The 26431-nt window shown below is 45.5% G+C and overlaps 1 protein-coding gene across 8 annotated transcripts; it reads left to right on the top strand.

Annotated features, from left to right (window-relative positions):
* Positions 1-1736: 1736 nt before the first annotated feature.
* On the top strand, positions 1737-26390 carry Lbr (lamin B receptor). 8 transcript variants are annotated; one of them, NM_001393665.1, is made up of 14 exons: positions 1737-1844; positions 5422-5600; positions 7554-7769; positions 10488-10571; positions 10961-11153; positions 13554-13750; positions 16995-17049; positions 19732-19923; positions 20568-20671; positions 21742-21867; positions 22779-22947; positions 24119-24199; positions 24302-24424; positions 24644-26378. In NM_001393665.1, exons 2-14 carry the CDS (start codon positions 5436-5438, stop codon positions 24802-24804), a joined length of 1866 nt encoding a protein of 621 aa, NP_001380594.1. In that variant the 5' UTR covers positions 1737-1844; positions 5422-5435; the 3' UTR covers positions 24805-26378. The 8 variants fall into 8 exon arrangements, with proteins under 8 accessions (NP_001380594.1, XP_087437938.1, XP_087437940.1 ...); XM_087581812.1 differs by having other exon boundaries at positions 1769-1844; positions 10961-11107; positions 13640-13750; positions 24644-26390; XM_087581814.1 differs by having other exon boundaries at positions 1769-2115; positions 10961-11107; positions 13640-13750; positions 24644-26390.
* Positions 26391-26431: the final 41 nt, after the last annotated feature.

Genomic DNA, 26431 nt, shown 5'->3' with positions numbered 1-26431 from the left:
TTTAAACAGGCTGCAAACAGTGAGGATACAACTTGCATCTAATTGCGAATTATGGGAGGAACCAAAAGATTTAGAGAAAAATTCAAAACCCATTAAGAATTTATTGCTATACGCGTGGTTGAAAAACACCATTTCTTTTGTCTGGATGTACTGATTACAGGTGGCAACTTAGTGAATTTGAAATAAAACAGTTTTGTAAGGAATTATTGCCAGCTGCGTTTCCCAGGGATAATTGCATTTAATGTTCACAATTAACTGGTAGGCCCAGATTCATGTCCTCTCCTCTCCTAATTTATTAATGAATAAAATTAAAAGTTAAGTGTTAAGGAAAAGCAGGATACTTGTACGTAACCGTGCCTCTGCATACACGAACATCTTTAGTGAATATAAGGTCTGATGTGGAATTCATTTATAGACATTGTGTGTGTGTGTGTGTGTGTGTGTGTGTGTGTGTGTGTGTGTGTGTATACATGTATATTTGGAGGCCAAAGGCTAATATCAGTTGTCTTCCCCTGACCATCTTGCTTTTTGAGACACTTCGTCTCACTAGCAGTCACCAACTGAGTCCAGGGAGATCTGTTTGTCCCCAGTCACGTCCCTGGCACTAGGGTTACAGCTGTTTGAGAGCACCTGCCTCTTGTTTTAGTTCGGGTGTTGAGGGTCTGAACTGCTCAGAAAGTTCTTATTCTTGCAAGGCAAGGCGCAATATCATCTGAGCTGTCTCCCCAGCCTCACCGACCTTTTTCTTTTGAAGAAAACTATAAACCGATGTCTACAATAAGGTTTCCCCCTCCGGTCTTTTTATTTTGTAAGTGAAAATGCTTGTACGTGCTGGAGAGGAAAGCCAATGAAACCTTGGCTCTGGGTTAAAAATATGAGTGAAGAATGTCTTTGGTATCAAGAGTAGTATTTATCTTAGACCCTCCCCATAGTGTTTTCCTTTCTGTGTCATCTGCTGCAGAACTTGGAGTAGGATTCATCTTTAAGAGCTGAAGCTTAAGGGATTTGCCAAAATTTACAGATGCGTACATCTGTGGTTTAGATTTCCACCCAGGGCAAACCCGAAGGCTATGACAATTCGATGTGAGCACTTGTTCTCAGGAAGGGCTCTGAGGAACTCACTCCCGTTTGTAACTGAGAAGATGACAGCGCTGTGCACGTGAAGGGACGCGGCGGATGAAAAGACCTATTCAGTCTTGCATCTGAACCCCAGAGTGCTTCCGAAGCAGGAATCCACTCAGATGTATTTAATAAGGGGTGTTGAGAATAACCTTTAAAAACATCATTGCGAAGCAGGAGGCTTTAACGTACAGCTTTGAACTCTTCAACCCGAGAGGAAGGGAACAGACAACCAACGGTGGCAAGAGCAAGGGGAGGGGGGAAAGTTTGGGGCTCCAGCCTGGGCCTGCTGGGGTGGGGTTCAGGCGGGACGCAGAGACCGCGGGCTTTGGCTGTGGTTACACATGGACGGAGCGCGGGGTGACAGCACCGGACCCTTCGCCTAGCGTCGCACGATGAAAGGTCGTCGCCTTCCTCACAGATTGCTGGCCCAGGCCGCTCCGCGGAAGGGCGCGAGCCAAAGCCCAGCTCGGTGCCTGGGCCGCCGAGATAAACCGGGTGGGGACGCCGGACGCTCACGAGCGGGCGGGCGGGACGCGCCACGGGCCCCCGACCAATCGCCAGCGCCGGCGATGATTCAAAAGGTCGAGGGACCAATGGGAATCCTCGCTAGGGGCGGGACCTCGGGGGCGCGAGAGCGCGGCCGGCTGTGTCGCGCGCTGGATCGCCGCGGGCTGCTGGTGACTGTCCCGGAGTGGCTGGAGTTCCCGCCGGAGCGCGGCCAGGTGAGCGTCGGCACAGGTCCCCGCCGCGTGTGGAGGGTGGGTTTCCCGGGACGGCCGGTGAGGCTGGGGCCGCGCGGGCCGGAAGCCGAGCGTGGGGTTCGGATGACGGACACCCCCCCCTTCCCCGTCTCGGACGCGCGCTTTGGGAGCCCCGGACGGCCTGGGCTGTGCCCGCTGTGGTGTCCGGGCCTCCGGAGAGCCGGCGGCCTTCAGGGGAAGAGTTAACTGCCTCTGGCCCCTGCCGAAGCACCGTCCCACCTGTCCCGGCCTCGTGAGTGCTTCTGCGCGGTGACATCGGGCCTCGCGCCTCCAGCGGCTTCGAGGGCCACTCGCTGCGCACTGGGGTGTGGAGGGCCTGCTCCGGGGCACTTCGGCGACGGTGGGCTGGCCTGGCGGTACGCCCGGTGTGTGTAGCGCACTTGGTGTGCTAGGGCCGGGGCTCAGGTGCACAAGTAGGAGTAGGTCTGGGGCTACAAAATAGCAGCTGCTCGGAGGGAGAAGGTGGGGCTGTAGAGAAGCGGGGATGGAGGACCTAGAACGGACAGAGAGGGTGATGATGAGTACGGTTTGCTTAGTTTCGGAGCATTGACTGGGGGAGTTGGGGCGCGAGTTAGGACTGTAACGGTAAGCGTGCCTTTGGGAATTAAGGGAAAAGACCATTCTGCCTGTATAGCCAGCTTTCTCTTGCATGGCTCTGAAGGGACACAGACCCAGGGGAACGCCTTCCTCTTTGCATTTTGCCTAGCAGGCCTGTGCCGGCTCAGGTGTTTAAGGGTAGCTCTTAGATATCATTTGAGCTTTCTCTTTCTGCCACATTGAGTTTGGGGAAGCGATTACAGACCCTTGCATGGCTCGTGAGCAAAGTAGTAGAAAGAAATCTTCATATTGATACATAGCGATATATTGTACCATACTATTTGGAGTCCAGTGCCAAGTGACATTCGGGTTAGCAAGAATCTGGCTTAACAGAAAAAAAAAAAAAAAAAAAAAAAAAGCCGGGGAATCCTTGAATTCCTGCTATGTGTGGTTGAGGGTACAGTGTTTAGTAAGCAACTTTTCTTTGCAAACACCTGTTTAGGGAAGCCTGTGTGCGCCTCTTGGCTTGTTACTTGGGTGCGTAAGAACACATGCGCACGTCTGGAGCCCCCTTGTCTTATCCAGTATAATTATTTCCTGCTGTGCTGTATTTTGGGATGCTGTTACTTCCATAGCTTCCACTGACTATGTGGATCTTGTGCAAAGTGGCATTCTCCACCTGCCATGTAAAATATTACCATCAAGTGTCAGTTCTTGTTTTTTTTTTTTTTGTTTTGAGACAAGATCTCTGCACAGCACTTATTGTCCTGGAACACAGTAGACTATGCAGACCTTCAACTCAAAGAGATCTCTTCCTCTGCCTTGTGAATAGTGGGATTAAAGCCGCCAGGCCCAGCCAAGTCCCGGTTCTTAATTATTCCTTCCCTTTTTTTTTTCTGGGGATCAAATTTCATATCTTACACATTATACACACATTTTTGAAAAGTTGAGGCTCAAATATCTACTGGGTGCCTCGATTTATGTATTCCCAAGTATTTAATAGGTAAATAGGTAATAGGTTTTGTGTGTGTGTGTGTGTGTGTGTGTGTGTGTGTGTGTGATCCTTGTTGGACTCAGTAGTTAATGTGGTGTCTTCGAGATGCAATAGATAAGTGAGACTAGGGCCATACCATCTTAATCTTCTAGATTGCATCATATCTCTGAAGCTAAACAGGAGAGGGCCTGGACCGTACTGGATGGGATGAATGACAGTGATTGGATGCTTCAGATGGTTCAGAATAAGTCTGTTCCAGGGCCTTTTAAAGATGCAGGTGGTCCCCAAACCCCAAAGTGCTCATATTTCAAGTTTCGAGGCTTTGTTTGAGATCCTGCTGGCATCTTCATATAGAAAGACATTGTGGTCTTTTCTCCAACTTTGGAAGACCTGGGTAGGAGAACCTAATTGATTTGGGGTGGTCTGGGGCGGAAGAGGGGCGGGGAATCAGAGAAGGAAGCCCAGCACGTTTCCTTCCTCTTTGTCCTGGGCAACTTGGAACTAAGTGTTGAAATAGACAGAGCTTTCTGTTGTCACCTTCCTTTTTTGCGCCCCTCCTCGTACAGATGTGGGCCACTGCCCTTCTGCTGCCCAAGGTCCTCATGTACACCTCTGCCAGTCTAACTTCATTCCTAAAGCTTCCAAACATACTCATTACCCAAGAGATGCTATCTCACAAGTTAGGGAGACTGAGGCAGGCTCTGTAATGGACCTCTCATCACCAGATAAACACTTTCTTTCATCTGTTGTCTGTCTAAACAAGTGAAGCTTGTGAAGTCTCAGGCGATTAACAGTGAAGAAACGCGTTTAGAAAGACTTGGCTTGGGAGGGGTAGGTAATGCAACTTTCTCTTTAATTCCAGTCTGCAAGAGTCTTTCGTGTTCCTGTTGGGTTGCATAACCAGGTCTTGGCAGGAGTGTGTCTTGCGTGCATGGGTGATGTATAGAGACCTGCTTGGCAGGTGGCATCTTTAGCTGAAGGAGTCTTTCTGTCTGCTGCTTGCTTATCACTGGTGTCAGTCCACTGGCTTTATCTATCCTGTGAATCTGCTAATCACCTGGGAGCTCTTAGCACAGCCATCATTTTGTATTACCTCATGTAGATGATCATTCTTGAAAATAGTGGTTTCTTGAGGTGTTGAAGGTTTCATGTTTTCAAACAGTGGCAAAGAATGTTGCAGTTGGGGTAGGTGTCAGCTGTAGGCTTGAGAGGTGCACAGGTTAGCTCAGAGCTTAGGTGGGTAGCTGGCAGCCTTAACTGGTATGCACTTGGGAGTTGACTCAGAGTGCAAACTGTATGAGGTAAACCTCAAATATGTTATTCTTTATAGATTTGAAGCTCTTCCTGTTGGTGGGTTATAGTAATGCTAATGTGCATTTTTAATTTTTCCAGTTTGTTTCATAGTTTTATTATTTTCCAGTAAGGTAGCTTGCTAAAAATATAATCTAATGATTTTTAAAGCTTTTGGTGAAATAACATGTAGATCTACAAATAAAAATGTGTCCTTTTGGGGTTGGGGATTTAGCTCAGTGGTAGAGCGCTTGCCTAGGAAGCACAAGGCCCTGGGTTTGGTCCCCAGCTCCGAGAAAAAGAACCAAAAACAAAATGTGTCCTTTTTGAGATGTGCCCTGAGTTTTGGTTATCGTAGGTGGGTAGCATTCTAAGTCGTAAGGTTTGATGCTTGTGACCTTGTCAGAGTTAATCCTCAGTGCCATTTTCTGTGCTCCAGTGTCTCCTCCAAAGTGGTTCCGAATGGAGTGAAACGGAGCTCACGTGGGATTTGTGTTGCTCTGTTACTCCCTCACGTGTGCTTGTGAGCTTTGACAAGCATTACCTCAAGCTCAGGTTCTGCCAGCTATAAACTAAGGTGCCGCGCTTCTTCCTTGGCTTCCTGGCCCTCAAAGTAAAACCAACTAGAAAGTTGTTTCAGTGACCAGCAGTGAACAATCTAGTCCAGAAAAGTAAGTAATAATTATTGACTGAATTTTTTTCTTTAAAATCGTTCAGACTGATTTTGAAAAATGCCAAGTCGGAAGTTTGCTGAGGGCGAAGTGGTCAGAGGCCGGTGGCCTGGGAGCTCCCTGTATTATGAGGTAGAGATTCTGAGCCATGACAACAAGTCCCAGGTCTACACCGTAAAATACAAAGATGGCACCGAGCTGGAGCTGAAGGAGAGTGACATCAAGGTGAGTGTGTCTGCCTTGGTCTTGCAGTGAGTGGGAAGAACTGGAGGCCCATGCTAGATTCCTGCCTTGAGGCTCTGGGGCACATGCTGTTCTTGGTTCTGGGATTATGCGAATGTGTGTGGGCACAGATCCCCAAAGCTCATGCCATTGGGTCTGATCATCCTGTGAGGTGTTTGCTGTGGGTGTGTTAGACCCGGAAGGACCCTGGTTTTTATGGACTTTTGTTTTTTTTTTAAAGATTTTTTATTTATTTTAAGCTATTTATTTAAGCTATTTTAAGCTATGTGAGTACACTGTCACTGTCTTCAGACACACCAGAAGAGGCCATCAGATGTCATTATAGATGGTTGTGAGCTACCATGTGGTTGCTGGGAATTGAACTCAGGATCTCTGGAAGAGCAGTCAGTGCTCTTAACCGCTGAGCCATCTCTCCAGCCCTTTTAGGGATGGTTTTTAGCCCTGTTTTCTCTGGGCTGAGTGCTAGGACAGATGGCAAACCATAGGGCTGGCACCATACCAAAGGCTGTGGGGTGATGCTGGCAGGGCGAAGTACCAGCTGGAGACAAGCTGGGGGGTGGTGTAGGGTTAATAGGCTTGAGTTTCTTCCTCCTCTTCCTCTTCCTCCTCCTCCTCCTCTTCCTCTTCCTCCTCCTCTTCCTCTTCCTCTTCCTCTTCCTCCTCCCCTTCCTCTTCCTCTCCCCCCTCCTTCTGTCTCCCCTCCCCTTTTTCAAGACAAGTTTCCTGTGTGTAGCTCTGGTGTCCTGGAGCTCACTCTGTAGACCAGGCTGGCCTCACACTCAAGAGATCAGCCTGCCTCTGCCTCCCCAGTGCTGGGATCAAAGGCGAGCGCCATCGCCTGGCAGGACATGGGTTTCTACTTAACACTGGTGATGGAATCAGAGGGAGTGACACTAGGTCTGAGGCCAGCTCACAGCTTCTCCTTCCCAGCCTGTCTGTTGATGGCATGGGTTTTAGAAGATTGACCTATGGTATACAAATACATAAAATGCATAAAAATTAGTTTCTATGATAAAGGATAAGCAAAGCTGCAATGTTTGTTAGATTCTCTAGGTATAAAATTGCTTAGTCAGAATGCTCTAAAACCGTCTACTTAGAGCTTAGCAGTTTTGGACCTTGCAGCCCATCATCAACCAATAGTTTGGACCCATGCATGGTCTGCGGATGAGCACTCTGTGTTCTAGTTTTAGCTTTAGACTTTGTGGCTCATGGGGTTCTGTAGTTGAGGGGGCAGCTCCAGCCATATGGAATATGACTTCTCTCTTGATGTTTTTAGCGGTCACTTGAGAGTGTCAATGCCATCCTTAGCTGAGGGCCACATACACAAAACAGTGCCTGGACAGAGGTCCAGGGGTTTACCTGACTCAGGTCTCTGCCCCTGGAAACAAGGAAGGAATGGTTTGCAGTGGATTAGGGCAGAGTAGCCACTGACCAAGGAATTTATTTTTTATTTTATTTATTTATTTTTTTTCCAGAGCTGGGGACCGAACCCAGGGCCTTGCGCTTCCTAGGCAAGCGCTCTACCACTGAGTTAAATCCCCAACCTCTTAACTTGTCTGTTTTTAAGAGCTCCAGTTTGTTTCAGAGTGACTCTGTAGGGCTGCTTTTTGAAAAATTGGTTGGGTGCTAACTATCTTGTCTCACCATGTCAGTTTTGGACAGTATCAGTTCCAAGCCTTTCTGGTGTTGCTGGTGTTCTGATAATGTGTGTGATGTAGTCACTGATTCCAGGGAAGTACCTTTGAAGTTGGCAGAGCAGGGGAAGGAAGCGCTGTCTTTCCTAGGAGCCCGGCTGCTGTAGCATTCCACTGGTCCTGTGTGCTCCGTTCTCAGTTTAGAGTGCATGGCAACAGATAGTGGCCCTGACTGACAGCTCAGCGCTGCCGCTGGACATTAGTGTTCTGATAACATCTCTGTGGCCTTTTCCCTTTCTAGCCTTTAAAGTCCTTTAAGCAGAGAAAGAGTGGCTCAACTTCCAGCTCTCCTTCAAGACGCCGCAGCAGCCGCAGCCGCTCCCGATCACGCTCCCGATCCCCGGGCCGGGCACCCAAAGGTTCCAGAAGATCAGTCTCTGCTTCCTACCAGGCTGACGCTAAGGAAAAGGAAATGAGGAGGGAGATTTTGCAAGTTAAATTGACTCCGCTCGTGCTGGTACTTGTTCCATCTGTCCGCCCCGCACTGGCTTCCCTTTATACACATTTATTCGTATTATTTGCACTTTTGTTAGCAAGTATTTGAAATACAAAGTATAGTTTCTTTGAATATCCAAGAAAAATTGTTTATCTTTAATTTTTATTTTTAGTGTGTATACGTTTGGTATGTGTGTAGCCACACCTGTGCAGGTGAGAGGACAGTTTTATGGAGTGTGTTCTCTCTTTCCACTCATGTGCGTTCAAGGGATTGAACTCAGATCATTAGGCTTGAAGGCAAGCATTTCGACCTGAAGCTACCTTAGCTGCTTCAGTGATGTGACCAGGAGCCCTGATAGTGTGTGTGGTCTTTAAAAGATGCTTACATTGAAACAGATGTAGCTTGTAGGCTATGAAGTGAGGAGACACCTACTCTGTTAGACATTCTTGCTCTCTCAGTTGGCAGCCTTCTGCTTGGTCACGTTCACTCTTTAAAAATCTTTCCCGTGGAATGACTTTGGTGGTCCATGCAGACGTGGGTGGAGCCAGGGGACCTAGCCAAAAAGTATTTCATCTTATGTAGTATTATAGTTTTTTTACTTTCTTTTTCTTTCTTTTTTCTTTTCTAAGACTGGGTAGCCTAGGCTGGCCAAGAACTTGATAAAAATCCCCCTGTCTCCATTTGTTCAGTTCTGAGATCATAGGGTAAGCTACCACAGTTGATGGATAAATTTTTTTTTTTTTCTTTTTTTCGGAGCTGGGGACCGAACCCAGGGCCTTGCGCTTGCTAGGCAAGCGCTCTACCGCTGAGCTAAATCCCCAACCCCTGGATAAATATTTTAATCATTTGTTCTCAACCTTCCTAATGCTGTGCCCCTTTACAGTAACTCCTCATGTTGTGGTGACCCCACCATAAAATTATTTTGTTGCTACTTCATAACTCTGATTTTGCTATTATGATTCTTAATGTAAGTATTTTGGGGGATAGAAGTTTGCCAAAGGTGTTGTGACCCACAAGTTGAGAGCCCCTGTTTTAGACACTAGCTAGAGCGAAGTAAAAAGAATGCTTTTTTTTTTTTTTTTTGGTTCTTTTTTTTCCGGAGCTGGGGACCGAACCCAGGGCCTTGCGCTTCCTAGGCAAGCGCTCTACCACTGAGCTAAATCCCCAACCCCAAAAAGAATGCTTTTGTATTCTACTCATTTAATGCCATCTCTTCTGGAGACAGAGCACCCGGGCTTCTAATAATCTTAAAAACTAAACGGTGAGTAATGCACTTAGACTTTGAAATGTTAAAATAGTGAGAATAACGTGCCATGTGGTAGTTTCCTCTTTCTGTTGTTACACAGTAAACCTCAAGACACATACATACCTTAGTATTAAAGTTAGTTCTGTGGTGCAACCTTGTGTTTTTCCCTCTCGGTGTTCACTGTTCTAAACGCTTTCTGCAGCATCTCGTCATCTCCTTAGACTTAGCTTGGTCAAGGTGGACAGTGCACAACAGAGGCTTGTAATACGTGTGCTGGACTGGGTGAGCATGCTTGTGCCACCATCAGTACCGTGTGGAATGCTTGCTTTCCATCTGAGGACTGTAACAGCCCCCCCCCCCCCCCCCCACCGGTTGTCAGAGATTGTCACCTTCTTTTTCAGACTTTGTGCTTCCTTATATGATGGACTTGCTGTTTCTTTGAGTGGCTCTCTACCACGTGGGGGAGGGGCAGATGCTGCTCACTGCTTTCCGTTTCAGCTTCCATCTTCACACTGCCCTTTTATTGATAGAAGAGCTTCGGGTGGCCTTGCCCCTGTCGTCAGAGTCTAACCTGCATGGTGTGTCCAGTTCACATTTAGGCTGCCTCAGCTGTGGACATCACGTGTGAGCTCAGTAATGCACCTCACAGTGTTGAGTGCTCTCTCCTCCTCCTCTGTCCACTCGGGAAGCATTGGCACGTAGTCAGCGTGGGTTAGAGTGAGCTGACTGCTGGCTCACTCCCTGACACTGGGTACACTCCGGCGTATAGCGGGCGCTCTGCTGCTCGCCTGACCTTGAACCCAGTGTGAGCTAATGCTGCCATTGTCGGCTGGTCTGAAGGATGGACTTCTGGAAGCTGAAGCTGGACTTTTGTTTGCTTCTTGACTCAGTAGTGCTTTAGTTGGTTGACAGTCTCTACAGAGGAGAGAAGAGACTGTTGCAGCCATCGCCTTAACAAGCTCTAGCAAGCTAAATTGATTCTCTTTTCTCAGTAAGAAACTATGAGGCTGAGCCGAGAGGGACAGCTAGGGAGGAAAATAATTAAGGGTAAACAACATGTAGCATGAAATGCAAACAGCCAGTCTTCCCACCGTGGGCTGGTTAGGGTCGCTGAAAGTCTTTTCTTCATTTTAATTTGTAGCTAGTGAACGAATTTGCCAAGTTTTACTCACCTGCCTTTCATAGAAATGTTACAGTATGACAGTGAAATTATGGAAACATTAAGTGTGAAAGTGTTTGAAAGAAGGACAGTTAATATAGAAGCCTGTTCCAAAACATAGTGTTGCATAGCTGTAATCCCAGTGCTCAGACAGGGGTTGAGACTGGAGGATTGCCACAAGTTTGAGGCACTGACCTTTTGAGGACCAGGGAGGTCTAGGTGACTTTGTCTCTTGGTTTTTAGCTTGTGTCTGCTGCTTTCCCAGTCGTACCTTGTTATCGTTGCGATGCCTTGCTGGGTCAGGTCTGATTATGTCGGTTCACATTCCATTTAGAAGCCGTTTGCAAACAGCGTCAGTGTGTACAACGGGGAGCCCGAACACATGGAAAAGAGCGCCACACCTCCTAAAAACAAGCAGGTACCCGTACCCTTTGCTTTGTGTCCTTCCGTCAGACTCCACTGGAATTTGTTGTATTTTACTTGTTCATCTTCTGTCTTTAAGACCGTATGTGATTTAACATCTATTCTTTTTTAAACTTCCTAAGATTTATTATATATAAGTACACTGTCGCTGTCTTCAGACACACAGAAGAGGGCATCAGATCCCATTACAGATAGTTGTGAGCCACCATGTGGTTGCTGGGCAAACTCAGGACCTCTGGAAGAGCAGTCAGTGCTCTTGACCACTGAGCCATCTCCCCAGCCTTTAACATTTATTCTTATACATTCTCAGCTCTGTAGAGATGTTGAGTTAGTAGCCTTTGCACTAAATATAGATATTGAATACTGTTTTTTTTTTTAAACTAGGAAAGAGTCATTTTGTCAACAGAAGACAGTTATATAGCTACACAGTACAGCCTTCGCCCCAGAAGAGAAGAGGTCAAAACCAAAAACATAGAGTCCGAGGAACAAAACCTTGTCACCAGAGGACCTGTACCTTTGGGAACCTTTCAAGTGACCACTCCACAGAGGAGGGACTTGGAGTTCGGAGGAGTACCTGGTAGGTGTGAAGGCTCGTTAGGGAGGAGGAGGGTGGCAGAAGCTCTTAGGTGCCCGGGAAAGGCCTTTCTGCAACAGGAAGGGGTTGAGGAGGTGGAGGACTAGGGGAGAACTTTCCAGAAGGAACAGTGGTATGAAGGCCTGAGCTGGGAGCTATGGCGGGATGTGTGTGTGTGTGTGTGTGTGTGTGTGTGTGTATATGTGTGTATGTATATGTGTGTATGTATATGTGTATGTGTATATGTGTATATCTGTATGTGTATGTATGTGTGTATGTGTGTGTATGTATGTGTGTATGTGTGTATATGTGTGTGTGTATATGTGTGTGTATGTATATATATATGTGTGTATGTATGTGTGTGTGTATGTGTGTGTGTGTATGAATGTGTGTGTGTGTGTGTGTATGTATATGTGTGTGTATGTATGTGTGTGTGTGTACAGGATGTGACTGGGAGTGGTACATGGGACACATGGAGGGACAGGTGGGATGATGGGACAAGCCACAATAAGGGGGGTTTACCCTGAGGAAGGGTACAGGACAGCAGTGGTGGTCCTGTAGGGACAGGGAGCTTGCTTGCTAGCGAAGAGTAGAGAAGGCAGGCCCTGGCTGGCATTCACTGCAGGAGCAGGCCGTAGCATATAGCATCCTGCTGCCTTCCCTGCCCTCTAGGCAGGGCACATGAGCTGCTCAAAGAGCGCATGTGTGGAGCTTCTCAGAGAACGGTCATGCTAGGCTCCTGTCTGCAAGCATAACAGAATCAGTAATAATGGCAGGCAGGGATTGATTCTTACCCATGGGGTGGGTGGCAAGTTGGGCCAATCTTTACTTGGTCATTCCCTTAGTCTCTGCTCCATTTTTGTCCTTGTGCTTCTTGTAGGCAGGACAAATTTTGGATCAGAAAGTTAAGTGGGTGGGTGACTCTGTTGCCTGTCTTTGGATCCTGTTCCCCTAGCTGGGCTGCCTTGTCTGGCCTCAGTGGGAGAGAATGCTCCTAGTCCCGCAGTGACCCTTGATGTTCCAGGGTAGTTGGTACCCAGGGAGGGCCTCCCCATTTTCAGAGGATGGGGGAGGGGCTGTGGGAGGTGGGTTGTGATTGGGATATAAAGGGAATAAATAAATGGAGAAAAGCCCAGGACAGAGTGCCCTGTGCAGAGCCTGTGGTGAGGGACCATGTGACCACAGTCTGGTGTGGGCCACCTGCTCTGCTTGCTGTCATCATGCAAATCCACACGTGTGGCAGCATGTTAGTGTTAGAAGTTTATGGGTAGAAAGCCTGCTGTGGAGACCAGTGGGCTCGTTTTCAGGCTTGAGTGTAAGGGCTCAGCCTGTAAGCCAGAGCCGGGAGGCTGAGGAGACTATTGCGGTCCAGGCCAAGGCTGCTGCAGGCTGCGGGGCAGCTAGGTTAGCAGGGTAGCTGTTTGGGGCCTGGGTCTCCACACTTGCTCTTTTTGTGCCTGGAGTTGAAAGTCTCACAGCTTGTTCTCTGAGGTGGATTTTTACTTTTGTCACACTGTCTTACTTTGTGTGCTCACTGGTAGATAGAGTTCAAAAGTTACTAAATTGGGCTGGAGAGAGGGCTCAGCGGTTAAGTGCACACTGCTCTTCCAAAAGTCCTGAGTTCAATTCCCAGCAACCACGTGGTGGCTCACAACCATCTGTAATGGGATCTGATGCCCTCTTCTGGTGTGTCTGGAGACAGCCACAGTGTATTATATATAAATCTTTTTTTTTTTTGGTTCTTTTTTTTCGGAGCTGGGGACCGAACCCAGGGCCTTGCGCTTCCTAGGTAAGCGCTCTACCACTGAGCTAAATCCCCAGCCCCTATATATAAATCTTATAAATAAATCTTTAAAGAAGTTACTAAATTTTATTACTTTGGTGGGGGAGGGAGGGAGGGAGCAAGCAAGCCACCTAATTCTCTGGAGCTCACGGAAATGCTGGGCTTGAACTCCAGGTGTTAGGTGAGACACCTTCACTGCTGGCACGTTTTCCCAGCCACGGCAGGGAGAGTTTTGCTTTGTTAAGATTTATTTATTGCATTTTATATGTGTGGATGTTTGCCTGTGTGCTTGTTATGCGTGCCACATGTGTGCCTGTTGCCCAGGGAGGTCAGAAGAGGACGTCAGCTTCCCTGGAGCTGGAGTTAGAGATGGTTGTGATCCACATGTGGTGTGGGTGCTAGGAATGGAGTGCAGGTCCTCTGAGAGCAAATGCTCTCACGCTGATGCTTCAGCCCCTACATGAAGACCTTTGATGGGACAGTACAGATTGGTTTCAGACAGCTAACCACATCTAGTTTTTCCCTAAAAGTGCAATAAATATAAATAAAAGGCCCACATGATTTTGACAAACTAAGCCAACCTGACTGAAGTTGAGTCTGACTGGCCTGGTTGCTTGCAGGTGCGCTCCTCATTATGCTTGGCCTGCCTGCCTGTGTCTTCCTGCTGCTGCTGCAGTGTGCGCAGAAGGACCCCGGGCTGCTCCAGTTCCCTCCACCTCTGCCAGCTCTCCGTGAGCTGTGGGAAGCCAGAGTGTGTGGCGTTTACCTCCTCTGGTTCTTCCTTCAAGCTCTCTTCTCCCTTCTACCAGTTGGGAAGGTAAGGTTTTTGGGTTTGTTGTTTGTTTGTATGGTTTTAGTTTTTTATATTTTGTTGTTTTGTTGAGACACATGGTATGTAGCCCTGGCTGACTTGGAACTCACTCTATAGACCAGGTTGGTCTTCAGTTCCCAGAGATCTGCCTGCCTCTGCCTCTGCCTCTGCCTCTCTGCCTCTCTGCCTCTCTGCCTCTCTGCGCCTCTCTGCGCCTCTCTGCGCCTCTCTGCGCCTCTGTGCCTCTGCCTCTGCCTCTGCCGTGCTTGGATAAAAACATTTACCATCCTGGTTGAAGGTAAGGTTGAGCAAAAAGGAAAAGAAAAAACAAAACCAAGACTTAAGTATGACTTCTTTGTCATTGCTTAAGTTTACACCAGTTTGAAGGTTAGAAGCTGTCAGCCCTCCCTCTGTGCCCTGTAACCTTTCACTTACTTAGTAACTTTAACTATCAGATTTGCATTGATCTGATTTCCTGTATTACTTCTCTTTCTTTTTCAATAAAATACCTGACTAAAGCCATGGGGTTGGTGGGGGAACAACAACAACAACAAAAGGATGTACTTTGGCTTAAGCTTTGAGGGTCACATCATGGTAGCAGAGAGATGGCGCTGTGGAGAGAGCAAGATGGATGGTCACTTTGCATCCATGTCAGGGCGGAAGCAGAGAGACAATGACTGGTCCTTTTCTAACTGTGTGGGTGTGCGTGTTTTTGCCTAAGTAGATGTCTGTGCACTGTGTGTGCTCAGAGCTCTGAGGCCACAAGACGACTGGAGGTAGATTTGGTTGTGAACCATCCTGTGTGAGGTGAGGACTATCTCTGGGTCCTCGGGAAGAGCAGCCTGTGTTCTTGTTGAGCCATTACTCCAGCTCTTCTCCCTTTTCTTCGGTCTGGAAACCCAGCCCATGAAATGGGGTCTCTCACATTTAGGGTGGGTCTTTACACCTCAATACCACCTAGGAACTTTGTCACAGCTGGGCCTAGAGCTTCTTGGTCTTACCAAGTTGATATTCAGTATTTTTTTTTTTTTTTGAGTTATTTTATGTATGAGTATGCTATTGCTGACACACCAGAAGGGGGCGTCAGATCCCATTACAGATGGCTGTGAGCCACCATGTGGGCTGGGAATTGAACTCAGGACCTCTGGAAGAGCAGTCAGTGCTCTTAACCTCTGAGCCATCTCTCCAGCCCCAGTCTTTTTTTTTTAAATCATACTTATTTCCAGTTCTAACAGGATAAGAATAAGAATGACAGGAAAGTGACTTGCTGTCGTCCTCACTCTCAGTAGAGGCAGCTAAAGAGCACCCCTCAGTGTGTTTACTTGCAGGTGCAGCATCTTAAATCAGTCTTCCGAGTTCAGTGGATTTAAAAACAAAACAAACCCTAAAACACAGATTAAGAGTTTCCAGTTTTGATTCTGAGGAATTGTTGTCAAGAACACGGTGTCCTTTTTTGGACTCACCTAGTCAGCTCGTGTCCTTTTCAGACTCCATTGCTAAGTGTAGTCGTCGTCTTGTACTTTTCCTTAGAGATGTCTTCACAGAACATGAGCTGCCCTCCGTAGTACATAATTTATTTCAGGTCTTAGTCTTCGGAGACTGCACCTTTGCCAGCCGGAAGCCCTGTTAGGAGGCCGGGGCTGCACACTTGGTGCTGTGGGCTCTGGCTGTAAGTGCTGTCCGTTCTTACTGTAGGGCTCTGTTCAGACTCAGGTGAGTTTGTCGTGAGGCTTGTCTAAGCTCGTGCGCACACTGAAGTGAGAGACAGACAGGTGTAGAGTGCTGTATCTATATTGTCAGACTGAGGCCCAAGACGACACCTGCAATTGAGAAGGGCCACTTAGGGCCTCTCCAGTCCTGTGACCTCGGGTTTTATGTTCTGTCCTGGGTTCCCTTCCAATGCAGAGGAACTTGGGCATTGATAATATCTTACTGGACAGCTTACAGTGAGTGGCTACATTTTTGAGTAGCTCCTAGAGGATAGATGCGACTGCCCCTTTCCTCAGGCAGTATTTGCACCCTCTTGGGCATCACTGTGCACTGGGTGTGCCACAGTGGTTCCCACTTGGGGAGCATGCTCATCACTGTACAGGAGTGTGTAAATAGTGAGCAAGTCAGTGTATACAGGGTGTGGACAGCACACAGCCCAGTTGGGAAGAATCTGTTCTTGTGTTAAACTTGTTGACATGCATACACACGCTATTGGCTAGATTCCCCGTATGAGAAACAACACACACATTTTCTCTTTGAGACTGTGTGACTTCACTTCATACATTTTATTTATTTATTTATTTATTTATTTATTCTTTTTCTTTTTCTTTTTCTTTTTTTTCGGAGCTGGGGACCGAACCCAGGGCCTTGCGCTTGCTAGGCAAGCGCTCTACCTCTGAGCTAAATCCCCAACCCCCACTTCATACATTTTAAATCCATTCGTTTTCCTGTGGTCTTCCTTTCTCCCTCCCTCCCTCCCTCCCTCCTTCTCTCCTTCCTTCCTTCTCTCCCCTCTCTTTCCTTCCTTCCTACTCCGCTCTCCCCCCTCACATAAATAAAGACTAAATACAAGGAGATGAGGAAGGACTCAAGGCAAGTGATATACAGCTATACAGTTAGGAGAGTAAGCTAATTGTTTTTCTGGTGCTAATCCTGTCATGGGTTTTCTGGAGTGTGTGTGTGTGTGTGTGTGTGTGTGTGTGTGTGTGTGCGCGCGGGTAAAATTTTAAAGAGACACTCACAAATGAGAGATTGTGGGGTTAGACTATTCTGTCATTGATGGGCAGTGGAGTTTTGAGCACACTAATCTTGTACTGTGTGTGGAATGGTTTGGTGAGGGTGGGTTATTGCAATAGTCTTGGTGCATTGAAGAAAAACTAACTACATAATGTTGAAGGTAAATCCTTACAGTGGTGTCGCGTCATCAACTACTAGAATACTACTGTATTTCCTACTTAACTTTCTTGGGTATAATGAAGTTCAAGAGTTTGAGAAGATTGTGTATACACACACACACACACACACACACACACACATACATTATGTAAGAAAGATGAGCTGGGTGTAGTGCCACACACCTTTAATCCCATCATTCTGGATGCAGAGGCAGGTGGATCTCTCTGAGTTGGAGGACAGCCTTGTCTACAGAGTGAGCTCCAGAACAGCCAGGGCTGTTGCACAGAAAATCTGTCTTGAAAAAGACAAAGATGATAATGTACTTTAATTTTTAAATAAAAATGTAATATTTTTTTCTTTTAAGGTTGTAGAAGGAACACCTCTTGTTGATGGAAGAAGACTCAAGTACAGACTGAATGGTGATTTTCTTAACTACTTAATGACAACTGCTAAAGTTTTTAAGTTGTTGGGGTTAATTCACTGGGATATTGAATAGTAGATTATCTTTTAATACTTTGGAGACCTCATACATAAATTAGCTTATTCCATCTTATGAAAAATGTGTGTACAGTAGAATAGTACTCTTAGCATCTAGTTCTCTTTTCCTTCTATTTTGAGATGGGGCCTCACTATCACCCAGGCTAGCCTGGAGTTCACTTTGTAGTACAGGATAGCCCTTCTGCTTCAGCCTCCTGAGCTCTGGCATTACGAGTGTATGATGCTAGTCTGGTTAGGTTTTTTTTTCCTTTTAAAGATTTACTTTTATGTGTATGAGTGCCTGCCTGCCTGCCTGTGTGTGTACATATCACATGTGTGCCTTGTGCCCATGGAAGTCAGTACCTGGAGTTACTGACCATGTTGAGCATCCTGGCGACCCAGTCTGTGTTCCTAGGCTGAGAAGAGCAGATGCAGATGTTGCCCTGTTGCCCCCATCCTTTTTTTTTTTTGATTACATATTTTAAAAAATATTTTGTGTGTTGTGTGTACCTGAGTGTGTGTGTTGAGTGCATCATGTGTGTGCAGTGGGAGATAGCAGAGGTTAGAAGTGTTGGACTCCTGGAACTGGAGTTATAGGTGGTTGTCATTGTCAGCCACTATGTGGTACTGGGAAATGAACCTGGGTCCCCTGAAAGCACAGTGTGTGCTCTTAAATGCCGAGCCATCCCTCTAGTGCCTAGTGTATACTTTTAACTAGAGTGATCTGTCCAGCATGCTTTTGTTTTCTTAATAGCATTTGCCTTCTGTCAGGGTTTCTATTCCTGCACAAACATCATGACCAAGAAGCAAGTTGGGGAGGAAAGGGTTTATTCAGCTAACACTTCCACATTGCTGTTCATCACCAAAGGAAGTCAGGACAGGAACTCACACAGGGCAGGAAGCAGGAGCTGATGCAGAGGCTATGGAGGAATGTTACTTACTGACTTGCTCCCCCTGGCTTGCTCAGCTTGCTCTCTTATAGAACTCAGGACCACCAGCCCAGGGACAGCACCACTCACAATGGGCTGGGTCCTCCACCCTTGATCACTAATTGAGAAAATGCTGACAGCTGGATCTCATGGAGGCAGTTCCTCAAGGGAGGCTCCTTTCTCTGTGATAACTCCAGCTTGTGTACACATAAAACCAGCCAGTACACAATCATTCAACATATGCATTAAGGTCTTTTTTTTTTCTTAAGATTTTTTTTTTATGTATATGAGTACACTGTCGCTGTCTTCAGACACACCAGTGCTCTAAACCACTGAGCCATCTCTCCAGCCCATGTCTTAAGGTTTTACCATACCAGGCATTCTTGTGGCTCTAGGAAGGCTCCACTGTTGTACACATCCCAGTCACTCCCACCTAGGAGCCAGCCATTCCTGTCCTTGTGTGCCTGCCTCTAGCTGACTGGCCTCTGGGAGTGGTCTGTTGCCTGGAAGCTGCATCTTTCCCTGTGCTTCTTTACATCAGGAAGCTGTAGTCAGTATTGCTTCTTAATGAAGGGGAAGTTGCAAGGAAGGGCGTGCAACTTCGCTGTAACTGCCAAAGCAGGGAAAGCTTTGGCTCCTTTCTCCTTCCCTCCTCCTCTGTCTGTCTTCTAGTATTACTTGATTTCTCTTTATGGGGTTTTACCAGTAAGGAAGTTTCTAAGATGTTTTGAGTGGTTAATCTGCATAGACTATAGAGGGAAAACAAGGGTTAAATTATTCTTTGAAGTAAACTTGGTATGTGAAAAACATGCCTTAGAAAGCAAATTTGTGACAGTCCTCTTAATTTATCAGAGCTTAGAAGTCCTCTCATAATTGACTGACTTTCCTGTGTTGGACTATGATTTGAAATACAGTTTGATGACTTCATGTGAAACATACCTAACCACTTAAGCTCTTGAAAGAAGAATGATTTCTTTAGCCAAAAGGGGAAATTATCCACTCCCTGACCCCAGATTGGGCAGACAGCACCAGTAGACTGGCATGTGGGTCCTCTAGGGGGTTTTAAGTCTGTTGGCTGCCTATGCATCAGAGTGTAGCCCAGTGTGGCCATGTGCCGGGATTACAAGTATGAGTGACCATACTTGGTTTCCCCCAGGTTTTATTATAGCCTCTACTGTGAGGGTATCTCAATATCCATTTTCTACATGGCAGAATATGACTAGAATCATCAACTAGTGAATTCCAACATATTTATACCTACTAAGGTCATTCTGCTATTAGTGGTGTTAGACTTGAACATGAGTTCCTGCCCATCTCTTGGGAGCTGCTCATGTGACTCTGGGCTCTGAGTGTGGGAGTAGTGCATCATCAGTAAAGTTCAGCTTTGCTCGAGTTAGCAGAAGAGTGTGAGCATCCTTGAAAGACCCAAGCACTGTGGTCTTACAGTGAGGCCTGCATCGTTAGGACATTGCTTATGTTTGGATTTATGACAATAACCTGGATAATGAAATTAAGATTTAAAAGCAGGGAACACTGCATTGGCTGGTAGCACCGGTGTGTTTGGGGTGGTGGTGGCTCTTTGAGCCCAGAAATTTAAGGCCAGTTTGAAAACCTAGTGTGACTTGTGTCAGAAAACCCCCAAATGTAGCCCCTGGATGAATGATGTTAACTAGCTCTCTTTCTCTCTCTTTAAAGGACTGTATGCCTTCATCCTGACATCAGCAGCCGTGGGGACAGCTGTCTTCTGGGACATAGAACTATATTACCTGTACACTCACTTCCTGCAGTTTGCACTGGCAGCCATTGTGTTTTCAGTGGTCCTGAGTGTTTACCTCTATGCCCGCTCTTTGAAAGTCCCCAGGGATGAGCTGTCACCTGCCAGTTCTGGTGAGCAGTTACATGTGTTACATGGGTGTGTCCAGAGCCCTGGCAGCCATGGCTACACTTGAGTAGAATGTTTTTTGTCTAGTTTAATTATGGGAAATAAAGAGACATAGAAAACAAGCGAAGAAAAAAATTAAAGGCAAAATTTAATTTTATTCTCATGCTTTCCTATTTATTTCTCATTAACTTTAAGTTAGTATATGACTAAAAACCTTTAGCAGCTCTGGCTGTCACTTTTGTCAAGTAGTAAATTCCTTAAAAACAAACAGGCTGCAGATGATTTGGTTCTGACCTAAGATTAAAGTTTCCAATGGACTGGCTGTGGAGGCACACACCTTTCTTTAGTCTGAGCACTTGGCAGGCAGAAGCAGGAGGATTTCTGTGAGTTTGAGGGCTACCTGTTTTAAATAAAGTTCCAGGACAGCCAGGACTACCTAGTGAGACTTCGTCTTCAAAACAAAACAAAACCCAAAAAACCAAAAAAAGATGTTTAAAAATAAACCTGCAGTTTGTTTCCTCAGAGGAGATCTGATCACATGAGCTCTCTGAAGTGGCAGCCCTGGCTTCCTAGTCCTGTCCTTTGCTCAGGGAGCAGTTGGACTAAGGTCAGCACTTGTTGAGGTAAATAAACACTTTCTCCTTCCTAGGAAATGCTGTCTATGACTTCTTCATTGGCCGTGAGTTAAACCCTCGAATTGGTGCTTTCGATCTCAAGTTCTTCTGTGAATTGCGCCCTGGATTGATCGGATGGGTATGTCTTTTTTTAAATAATTTCAATGGTATGATTTCATCTTGTATTTAGAAGGAAATGTAAAGATTATAGTTTTCCCTAATTGTCTTTTTTAAAAAGATTTATTTAATGTATATGAGTTCCATAGCTGTCTTCTGACACCCCAGAAAACAGCATCTGATCCCATTACAGATGGTTGTGAGCCACCATGTGGTTGCTGGGAATTAAACTCAGGACCTCTGGAAGAGCAGTCCATGCTCTTTTTTTTTTTTTTTTTTTTTTTTTAAAGAGATTTATTTATTTATTATATGTAAGTACACTGTAGCTATCTTCAGATACACCAGAAGAGGGCATTGGATCTCTTTACAGATGGTTGTGAGCCACCATGTGGTTGCTGCTGGGATTTGAACTCAGGACCTTTGGAAGAACAGTTGGTGCCCTTAACTACTGAGCCATCTCTCCAGCCCCTCCCTAATTGTGTCTTAACACAAAATTCTCTCTTTTTTTTTTTTTTTACTGGTTTAAGATAACTTGTTACAGATTGTTAGACATCACATTTTTTCTAATTTTTATTACATATATCTAGGAAGTGATAGTGTAGATGGAATAATGTCAAAATTAGTTTCTTTTCTCTTTTCAGTAAAGCCTTATTTTATTTGACCGAGTTTCAGACTTGGAGAATTACAGAAAAAAAAAAAAACAAAACAAGAATCCCATTTCTTTAGCTGAATTCCTGTACTAATAGCTCGCTCCAGTCAAGGACAGTGTTACTAAGGAGATCCGTAACTCTTATTGGGGTTCATTGGTGGTTAACTATTGCTCCAGTTTTTCTTCTTGGTCTCCTCTCAGCTATACTGCTTCCCAGGCTCGTGTGACCATGTCACTGTTTTGAAAAACACTATTTGTAAGACGGTCATTCCACTGTGTTCTCTTGATCAGAGACCCCATGTGTTGTCAAGAATAGCAGAAGTGACACGTCAGGGTTGAGGCATCTTGGTGTGGCCATGGATGGTGTGCACAGGGCGGGCATCTCAGCTCTGCTTGTCTTGCGTGTGCCTTTGAGGCTGTTGTCCTCTCGCCTCTCTTTCCAGGTGGTTATTAACTTGGTGATGCTTTTGGCTGAAATGAAAGTCCAGGAGCGTAGTGCTCCGTCCTTGGCGATGACCCTGGTCAACAGCTTCCAGCTCCTGTATGTGGTGGACGCCCTCTGGTTTGAGGTAATAGGTTGGATTGTTAAAAATATTTATTTTGAGGTCCTAGTAGTCCATGCTAGTTCGAACTTGTGATCTTCCCACCTCAGTCTCCCAAATTGGGATTATAGGAGTGCATTTCTGTACCTGCACAAGTTAGTTTTAAAAAGAGCTGAAGTCTTGGAGGCCATGAAGTCAAACAGCTTTGAGAGTTGAGTGATGAGGTTTTCCTCTGGGGGGAGCTCTCGAGCTGCTTATGTGCAGAATTTAGGGCACTGTAGCTTGCTTCTCCTGTAGCTTGTGTTGATGCTGCTGCGGGGGGTTCAAGGGGTCTGCACATGAACACTGCTGGGTGTGTCGACAGCTCTAATCAGAAATGACTTTCTAAGCATTTAATATCATTCTGACATCTAGGGTGTGACCCCTGAGGGGCCTGGGTATGTGAGCTCTGACTCTTACCGTGCCTAGTATGATCTGGGCAAGGTGCGCTCAGAGGGACTACTTTTTTCTTTAACCTAGAACTAGTTTTCAGTAGACCTCTGAGAGCTGGCTGTTCTTTGCACAGATATATTTTGAATCCATGACTTCTTGCTAGGCACTATGGCATGCATGTATCTGAGAAATGAGGCTTACAATGCCGGGGCGGGTGGGGGATCGAAGGAAGCTAGCATCTGAGAGTGGCTGTTCAGGGAAGGGACTGAGGGGAGAGGAAGGTGGTGAGGGCAGGGAGGTCCTGGGCAAAGGCCTCAGAGGGCTTTAGAGGTCTGTTACAGCAGGACTTTTGTGGGAGAAGACAGATGGGTGGGATCCAGTGACCTAGGCCAGAGCAACTGAACCTGCCTTTCAATATTTTGGTGTGCCTTCACTTAATATACTTGGCCATAGATTAGTACTTTAAACATAAAATGGTTTTTATTTCTTCTCATCCGTCATTTTAGGAAGCATTGCTGACCACCATGGACATCATCCACGATGGCTTTGGCTTCATGCTGGCCTTTGGGGATTTAGTGTGGGTTCCATTTACCTACAGTCTCCAGGCCTTCTACCTGGTCAACCATCCCCAGGACTTGTCCTGGCCATTGGCTTCTGTCATCATCGCTCTGAAGCGTGAGTGTTCGTCCCAGCCTCTGTTTGCTGTTGGTGTCTGTCACGTGCCATCTTGATCACAGGCTTGGAGTAATGTATAATGGATAAGTACTGAAAAATTCTCAAGTTTGCAAAGAGAAGGAACACATGCTGGCCCTCCACGAGTTCTCAAAACAGAACAGCTTACTTTTTAAGCAATTTAACTTAAATTGAATTGCTTTAGGAATAATTTCTGTCTAATGCCTGCATTTTAAAAAGAGATTTTATAAATGAAATTGATGTTTATGCAACTTTTGGTCTCACTGTAGTAACAGTGCCAGCAACTGTTGCCTGAGTTGCCCAGGCTGTGTACTGAAGGCCTATACGGCAGGGGAGGGGCAGGGCCTCTGGGGTGAGCTTTTTTGGAAGCTCAGTGGACTCACACAGCCTGAGAGACTGGCTGAATGAGCTAGCAGCTCGTGTAGGGTGGGGAGGGCAGAGACAGGTCCAGTTGACTGCTGTGAGTTCTGCCAGACCCAGTGGTTTTCAGTTCAGATGGTTTTCCTTTATTTCGTTGTCATCTAATCATTCAAAACCTCCTGGATAGGAAAAGGACCATTGAACTAGAATAGAGCTAGTTATGACACTGATGAGTTACCTGTAATGGAAGAGGAAATCTAAGCACCTTGTTAAGATGAAGATTTCGTTTCTCCGTTGGTTTGATTATTCATGTCACTGGCACCGGAGTTATCCAGAACAATCTAGTCTGTGTCTGTCTGAAATGGAGATTTCTTATTTCTTGTTACTTAGATCTTATCGTAGTAGTACCATGTTAGGGCCTGTTGAAGTCTGAATAAATCTCCCAAGCCGCGGGTGGGGGTGTTTCACTGTTTTCTGACTCAGCTAAGGAAATACCGTGCTACGGCTGTAGGTCTCACACCAGCAGATAAGGTGCCTGTAGTCATGTCACTTGTTGCTGTCTCAGACACTGTTCTTTGTGGGCATGGTTGGCAGTATTAGTTTTGCCTTTAAGATGGATGATGAGAGGGGTTGGGGATTTAACTCAGTGGTAGAGCGCTTGCCTAGCAAGCGCAAGGCCCTGGGTTCGATCCCCAGCTCCGAAAAAAAGAAAAGAAAAAGATGGATGATGAGTGAGATTTTAGTAATTTAGATGTAATCTAGCATCTAACAGAAAAATATTTTAAAATTTCAGTGTGTGGATATGTAATATTCCGTTGTGCAAACTCTCAGAAAAATGCTTTTCGGAAGAATCCCACTGATCCAAAGCTTGCACGTAAGGACTGACTTTAATTTGTTGATTTATATTTATTACATGTAGATTTTTTTATGCCCCTCTTTATTAGAAGTCATTAAAATAGCTTTTGTTTTTATATAGATTTGAAGACCATCCCTACTTCGACGGGGAAGAGTCTGCTTGTGTCTGGATGGTGGGGCTTTGTTCGCCATCCCAATTACTTGGGTGATCTCATCATGGCTCTGGCGTGGTCCCTCCCATGTGGTAAGCATCTCAGAGTTTAATGTGACTTCCTCTGAACAGAGTATGTCATCACTGGTAGGAGTTCAGTGCAGCTCTGGGCTCTACTCTCTCGGGTGTTGCTACCTTCTGAGGGGTTGGGACTGTTGTGAGGTAGTTTTGCTAGGAAGACTGCAGTGGACCTTGGCTCATGGTGCATTTGAGGGAAATCAGAAGTCGTTTAGCCTCTGTTGTTCTTTACAGGCTTCAACCACATCCTGCCTTACTTCTATGTCATCTACTTCACCGCATTGCTTATCCATCGAGAAGCCCGTGATGAACACCAGTGCAGGAGGAAGTACGGCCTGGCCTGGGAGAAGTACTGTCAGCGCGTGCCCTACCGCATATTCCCCTACATTTACTGACCTGTGCCGCTTGCCCCGCAGCTCAGACTCCCAGAAACAAGGGAAAGTCCAAATGAACTAACACGATGCACTGACAGGATCTCCAGGTTGTTTCTGAGTCAGGACTCTAGAGCCAAATAGTACATCTTTTAATGTAGCTGGATTTATTCTTATTAAAGTGGCAGTTAATGTAAGGTGAAATACAAGAATGCTATAATTTGCTTATTAATAGGAACATTTTAATCCCTAAAAATCTGAAGTTTTATTTTTGTAGTTTTTTTTTTTTCAGTTTTTTTCCCTTTTTGCATTTGATTTTTCTTAATTGAGATCTCTTAAAGTACATCTATGTTTCATTGTGTTTAGAACAAATTCTTTTTAAGTCAGTTTATTAGTCTATAAATCAAGCAAAAACCTGCCCAGTATTTATTGGTGGTCTGTCTGAAGAATAAGGGCAGATATTGCAGGACCTGTTGAAGGGAGACCAGTCATAGCAGTGACTCCACGTCAGCCTTTAAAAGTGCATTTGGAAATGTAAACACAGACTAGTTTTATGTAATATAAGGTGACTTTTGGTTTTTCTGTACAGTTTTTGAATGTGAGATAATTGTCAGAAACTAAGTAGTTTTTTAACAAAATATTTTCAGTGTTTTAAATTAAGTTTTGTAAAGTAATGTGAATTTAAAAGTATAAAGGAATTACAATTCATTTAAAGTTAAAATATAGGAAAGTTATTTTTCTTTATCCAAAGTTTGTGAATTTGGCTTTGCTACCTCAATTTGCAGGTGTGTGTTTGCCTTTATAAACTGTTGCAAATGGAAAAAATATATTTTTGAGTAAGAGCAATATTTAAACATTTTTACACACATCGGTGTTGGAAAATTGCCATTTTAGGCCACTATTTTTATATATTTTTTGACTTGCAATTCAACAGTGTTTTTGCTACTGTTAGCTAATACAATTTATACTATTTTGTATCCTTTATGTTTTTAGAACTCTCTAGAAAGGAGTTCTACCTGATACAACTTTTTAAGTTTTCTCTCTGTTTGGTAGATGTGCGAGCATAAGCTGGTTGTAGCCATTCAAGTCTAGTGAGGTTGAGTTTGACGGTAACTGTCCTGGAGCAGGACAAGTGGCAAATTCACTAGACTTTTATTCAACGCTACATTGTCCTCAGAACCTAAGGATGCATACACATACAGTGTATACGTGTGGGTTTGTTTCTCCTGCACATATCACATATGAGCCAGATGCAGTGTTCATCCTGTCCTGTAGCTTAGAGTATACGCAAAGAAGCTGTGCTCATGTAATTGCGACGTGTCACTCTGCATTCTGTAACTCTTTACTGTTTATGACAGTGTCATTGTTCAATAGTACTAAGGTGTTCATGGGGGTTTGCTATCGTGCTCTCTCTTCTGGTATCAACATGGTGTGTGCCCAGCAGCTTAGAAGGAAACTTTGGGTAAGACTTTGGGCTCTTTGCCTGGTAGTGATAGGGCGGGCCAGGGCAGTGCCACCATATCTGGATATCAGGTGCAAGTTGTTTTTAATATGATCTTTGGCAAGTTTTATAATAAAATTTTGGTCAGAAACAAAAAGTTGAAAATAAAGAGCTGCTGTTAGAGCCTCATTTCTCTTTGCCACAGCTTTG

This window comes from Rattus norvegicus, chromosome 13, assembly GCF_021556685.1.
Source record: "Rattus norvegicus strain SHRSP/BbbUtx chromosome 13, alternate assembly SHRSP_T2T, whole genome shotgun sequence".
NCBI classification, from domain to species: domain Eukaryota; kingdom Metazoa; phylum Chordata; class Mammalia; order Rodentia; family Muridae; genus Rattus; species Rattus norvegicus.
This window is presented reverse-complemented; position numbering and strand designations above follow the sequence as displayed.